General features: G+C 34.2%; 1 protein-coding gene across 5 annotated transcripts in view; it reads left to right on the forward strand.

The window, feature by feature from the left end:
* Positions 1–2,043, forward strand: part of LOC127159242 (integrin alpha-X-like) — a 4,829-nt gene extending 2,786 nt beyond the window's left edge. Inside the window, exons 5-11 of one of the 5 annotated variants that reach the window (XM_051102127.1) lie at positions 368–446; positions 559–654; positions 741–821; positions 952–1,062; positions 1,166–1,279; positions 1,531–1,641; positions 1,734–2,043. In XM_051102127.1, coding sequence (XP_050958084.1) covers positions 368–446; positions 559–654; positions 741–821; positions 952–1,062; positions 1,166–1,279; positions 1,531–1,641; positions 1,734–1,814 — 673 coding nt within the window. In that variant the 3' untranslated portion in view covers positions 1,815–2,043. The remainder of the gene's footprint in view (positions 1–367; positions 447–558; positions 655–740; positions 822–951; positions 1,063–1,165; positions 1,280–1,530; positions 1,642–1,733) is intronic. The other 4 variants (XM_051102129.1, XM_051102128.1, XM_051102131.1 and 1 more) reach the window with 4 other exon arrangements.
* The last annotated feature ends 4,260 nt before the right edge of the window (positions 2,044–6,303 follow it).

The raw sequence follows: 6,303 nt of genomic DNA on the forward strand, positions 1-6,303 counted from the left end.
AACAAGATAATTGGCTGAGCTAAATATTCTTTAAAGTGATAAATCTCATTAGACAACTTGTGGAATTAATGTAAAAGAAATCCAAAATTTATTTAGCATTTTTGGACAGTTATTTTATAAAGAGGCATTTACAGAAATAACTTGCAGTTCTGTGATCTTCATAATATGTTTCATACTATATTTTTGTTTTACTGCATTGTTTACCAAATAATTGCAGCCTTAAGGAAACAAACAAAAAATAAATAAACAAAATAAAATAAAAGAAAAAGAGAGAGAGAGAGAGAGAAAACTTAAGGATTCCAAACTTTTGAACAGTACACACACAAAATATTAAATAACTGACACGTTCCCTTTTATTTTAAATAAGACATGAAGATTCAACCCTCCACATTAATTTTACTGCGCAGAAAAATGATATTGATAAACCAGTCAAACAGATACTAAAGGTACTGAAATGAAATTCACACACTTTCATGAACACAAACTTGAATTAAATAAACATTATCTCATCCAAAACTAGAGTTCAATGTCTCTTCATGGCAAAATGGTCTCTTTCAGGTTGAAAATGACTTTAGAGAGCTAAGTTTCAAAGTTTTCATCAGAGTACCAGTGATGTTGGGAGATAAATCAATCTGGACTAATAAAAACATAGAGGTAAGCATGATTGTGTTAGAAAAAGGCCATATTGATTCACATTCATTAAAATGAAAACAACCAGACACTAATGTATGTGCTTTTAGATTCCAGACTGTGTGAAACAGAGGGATTTGCAGCCTGTCATAACTGATTTTGTTGAAGTAATTAAAAAGGATCGTGTGGTGGTGAGTGATTTAGTTTCATTTCCTAATCGAACATAAACAAGTCCATAAAATATGTTTTATAAATAATGTTTTATCGTCTCTGTGCATTGACCCCACTGACCGTCTCTCTGGATGTGTGTGTGTGTGTCAGAACTGCTCTGTGGCGGCGTGTGCCGAGTTCAGCTGTGACAACACTCTCATAAAGAATGAAAGGAAATTTTATAATATAACTGGCAATGTGAGCTCTGGATGGATTGAGCAGGTTTATGACTTTTAAAGCAAATTCATTTCACAAAACAGACCATATATTCATTTTTTTTGTCATCATTTCATCATTTTTAAATGTCATGATCTGTCTCTCTTAGACTGGACTCAGAGCTGCTGTTTTTCAGCTGGTCAGTTCAGCATCTCTGGATTATGACAAGAGTAAATATGTTTTCTTTTCCTCTGACTCTCAACAAACTGCACCGTCTGTTCAGGTAATGCATTTTCTTTACAAATTAACCAGATATGTTATTAAACCTAAATAAAATTTGAAAAAGAATAAAACTGAAACCTAAAAAGCTATGATTATAATATTCAATTTAAATGTTCATGTGTTAGAGCTTAGATTTTCCAATCCATGTATTACTATACAACCACAATGTAACCCATAAAAATATTATATTTAAAAGGGAAGATGGATTGTCAGAGGTAATATTGTATTAATGTACAGTATGTGTGTATATAGATTAATACTCAAGTGGAGGTGTATGAGGAGGTGAATCTGACTAAAGAGATCATTGGAGGTGTAATAGGAGGACTGCTGCTACTGGCTGTCATCACAGCAGCCCTTTATAAGGTGTGTATACTGGATGTTCAGTTTCAAATGTTTCATCTTGAGTTTCTTTTTTTCTGTGTTGTAATGCATGCTTTTTTTTTTTTTTTTTTCAGGCTGGTTTCTTCAAAAGCCAGTACAAGCAGATGCTAGAGAATGCAGAACAAAGCCCTGAAGAGGGGCCAATCACACAATAGACAACTAAACAAAAATAACCAACCCCTTTAGATCTGTCACAATAGTGGTGTTTTAAAGATTCAAATGTGGCTTTACTTGCAAGTGAAACTGCCTTCCAGAACCAACTATTTTAATAAGTTATGCTTGTATGATAATCATAAGCTTTCCGTTAACAAACTCTGTAATGTCATTATTAAATAAAAGGACCTGCTGCAAGGTTAAATGTACTGATTAATTTAATGGAAAAGAAACAACTTACAACCACTGACACCCCTTTTTTTCTGTACACCCACTAAAACAGGGAATTTGAACTTTGTGTTGCCTACCATCCCAGCAAAACGCTCAAAAAATAAGTATTTTAAAGCATCACCATTCAAAACTTTATTTTAACTAAAAGCAATAGGCTGCTGCGTGCGTGATTGCAGAATGCAGCGAGCGGTGAGTGGATTTTTGATTGTCCATTGCATTTCAGAAAAAAGCATTGTATAAAGGCTTCACTTTTCATACTTTTAACAACTACTAGAACATCTAATTCTGCAAACACCAGTACAAATGTTAATTTGTTTTAATATTTTTGATATGAGTGAAAGCAGTTGCAGGAGTCCCGCAAATTTTACTCAAAACACAGACAACATTGGGCTGATGAGGAAACTGACATGTTTAAACAGATACATGTAATTAGACAACTTGTGGAATTAATGCTTATTTTTGCCACAGAATTAAAAATAATGTCTTGTCTCACAATATACATTTATTATAAGCATTACATCACCACAACAATGCATTTATGATGCAATGATATTTTTAGTGTATTATATATCCATTGTACATATAAGTTAATATGTTTGTACATATCATTTAAAAAGTGTATTACAAAAGTATTTATTATTTACTCCTTTGCTAAACTAAATTAGAGGGTGTGAAGAACTACAAAACATAAAGAGACGAAATAAAAGTGTTGCTACATCAACAGTGAGTAAAATAAATATATTTTTGTGATTTGTGTAACAACATGCATCTGTTTCTTCACAAATGATTTGACAAACTATATATGTGTTAACAAGGTAATTAGAATAAAAGGTAAATTATAAATTACCATTCTCCAGAATACAGTCATGTGAAAAAATTAGGACACCTGACTGAATTCCATGGTTTTCCATATCAGGACATCATAAAAAATAAATAAATAAATAAATAAATAAATAAATTTAAACCTCAGATGAACAACAACACATGATATATTGTACCATGTCATTATTTACTTAACAAAAATAAAGCCAAAATGGAAAAGCCATGTGTGACAAAGTTAGGACACCATTACTGTTAACATAGAAATTAAGAGGGTACGTAGCAGTTAGGCACTGCTAATCAAATGCCTTTGTCACAGAATCGCAGACCAACTATAACCCATCGTCACCGGATCAGCACGCTCCACCCTCTCGCTCCCTCTCCCCGGAATTCTGATTCACGGCACCTGCACCACCTCATCAGCAATCACTATAAAGAGTCTCCTCTCATGCCATCTCTTGTCTGGTCTCGTTCTAACAAACTCTATAGACTCCCTACTGGAAACTATCCCTAGACCTTAATTCCATTTTTTAATCAGCGTCTTTGCTGCTACCTTTGATGTCTGCCTCCGATAACCTCCTTTGCAAAAGAGACATTTCCATTATCCAGCTAAGTTTAATACTGCACACCGTACCTCTGCTAAATAAACTGTCTTTACTATTTACCTGTCTGCCTCCTTCTGTTGTGTGACAGCCTTTGATTAAATGATCATTAGCAAAAGTGAGCACCTCTATTAAAACAGATGTTTTGGCATTTTGCTGATCAGGAGCCTTCAGGTGTTTGTTGACACAATGCCAAAGAGGAAAGACATCAGCAATGATCTTTCAGAGGGAAATTGTTGACTGTCATCAATCTGGGAAGAGTAGCACAACCATTTCCAAACAATTTGAAGCCCATCATTCTACAGTGAGGAAGACATTCAAAACAGTCAACAGTCCTCCCGGGAGTGGACATCCCTGCAAATTCAACCCAAGATCAGACCGTGTAATGCTCAGAGAAATGGCAGACAACCCAAGAACTTCACTACAAACTCTACAGGCCTCAATTTACATGTTAAATGATAAAGATCATGACTGGGCATTCTTTAGCCACTCAGTTGAACTGGAATTGATTGTTTCATATAGGGCAATGATTCTCAAATCTGGCTCATGAGATGTGACTTGGAAACTATTTCAGCATCAAAATATCACATAACAATGTCATGACAATAAAATAAAAAAAAGTACTAGGAGAGTATTTTTGTGGCGTATTGGAACACTAGTGTGCAAACTTTTTCCTGCCACATACCATGCTTATTAGGCCTACGTGCTTGTCAGCATTAAAAGGTATCATTGCTGCTTTTTTCAGTGCCAGTTTTGTTTGTAAAAGATGATTTTGGGCTTGTTTTGTAGCCACGGGTAATGAAGTTATATTTTTTCAGTTATTTTATTATGTTAGTTATGTGGTGACTGCACAGCGGTAAGGGGCCAACTGCCGATGGGCCTTTAGGGCCTTTAGGCTAGCCTAAGTGGGCCCATAAAGGGCCAGTGCAGGCTTGTTTGCAGGTTAGGTGCACTCTCTTCAAAGTACATGGGCTGGACATTCATGCTAAACCCAGCATTGACCCCCACCAGCAGACGAGCAAGGATGATTCTGTTTTATTCTATTCTATTCTATTCTATTCTATTCTATTCTATTCTATTCTAATAAATGCATAAAGAGCTCAGGTTCTTCAAAAGCCAATACAAGCAGATGCTGCAGGAGGCACAGGTGGATGCAGGAGAACAGCCAAACATGCATCAACAATCTGCACTCATTCTGTTATGAAATGTTATGTGTTTTCTGTGCTTGAGAATGAAACCAGAATTTATCACCTCAGAATGAAATATTTTAGCCTGATTTAGAACACTGTATGAGAATTAAATTTTCATATCATTACTCATCATCATTATCTTGTCAACGAGCTTAGCAATAAGTTACCAAAATAGAAGTATTTATCACCTTTCAAATATTTCTCAACTTGCTTCTTCATGAAAAAAAAAAAAAAAACAAAAAAAAAAACCTGATAGCAGAAATATTAGTCATATGGAAGGCTGTTTCCACCACAGAAAAAAAAAAAAAAAAAAGAAAAGAAAAAGAAAAAAGGAAATAGTGTAATGGTCTTTTTATCTCACAATTCAGACTTTATTGTGAGAAATAGAGTCGCATTTAAATGGGCTTCCATACTATAATAGGGATTTCCTCTGGGTGCATTTAAAAAAAATGTTTTCTTTCTGCTTAATAGAGAGATATTTTTTATTTTGCTAAATTTTCTCCTTATTTGCAGATAATTTACATTATATGTCTAGGTAAGGAGGAAAATAAAAGCAAATATGAAATACTTTGTCCATATGCATTATAATTGTGTCATTTTCTTTATATGCATACCTTCATTTGTGTAGGAAATGAACATTTGAGTTTGAAAGTGAGTCAGAATATTCTGTGTTGAGGGATGGTTGTGCAGCTGAGGTGTCAGATTCAAGGGACACATCAAGTAAACAGCTGCCTTATAAGGTGGCGAAGCGCAATTGTCCTCCAGACTGTGCTTAAGTCATATGATGCAACTTCTGCTTTGATGACAAAGGGAAGAAAAGTGCTCTTGCTAACAGATTCATTTATGACTGCTGCACATATCACAGGATTACGGATATGTGGTTCAAAAGGATATCAAAATTAGGAAAAAGTTGCCATATTTTTATTTATTAAGTTTTTTTTTTTTTTTTTTTTTTTTTAACTATTATAACAGCTTAACCAGTTTCATTCAGTGTCATTTGCTGATGACTAATATTTACAGTTTAGTGCATTTGGGAGTGTGCATAACCTTTTGTGTGTGTGTTTAGAGTTATTTCAGTCATGCTTCTGTATTTTATATGTGTAATGTTGTGTGTATTTATATATATTCTGTGTGATTTCAGATGATTCAGAATCACACTTTCCTTCCAACATATGGCAAGCCATTTAACCACCTAAACTTACCCATCATTTTTCTGCTTTTTGCTCAGAAAAACTCATTCTGTATTATTTATAAGCTTTTGTACCCTCAATTTAGGCTCCCACTGTGACACAAGTCCCCATGAGTCTATATGTATTCAAGTCTAAGTCCTCATTGGTGTATATATATATATATATATATATATATATATATATATATATATATGAAGAGTTCAGACGCAAAAGCCTCTAAATCCATCTGATGTATTTCTTTAAAATGAGCATTTCTTTCTGGCTACTTTGTATAGGTTTCTATGTAAGTACTGGTACTTCTGATTGGGCTGAGGCTGGAATTTAGCGAGTTTGAAGTAAAAGTATTTGATGGACTTATATGTGTCAGGAGCATTCACTCAGTATCTCAGTATAAAGTACTTACTATAGTATATACCTTAAGTACTTATTCATTGGATACTACTAAGGTACCAGGTTTTA

This window comes from Labeo rohita, unplaced genomic scaffold (assembly GCF_022985175.1).
Source record: "Labeo rohita strain BAU-BD-2019 unplaced genomic scaffold, IGBB_LRoh.1.0 scaffold_2021, whole genome shotgun sequence".
Classification (NCBI taxonomy): domain Eukaryota; kingdom Metazoa; phylum Chordata; class Actinopteri; order Cypriniformes; family Cyprinidae; genus Labeo; species Labeo rohita.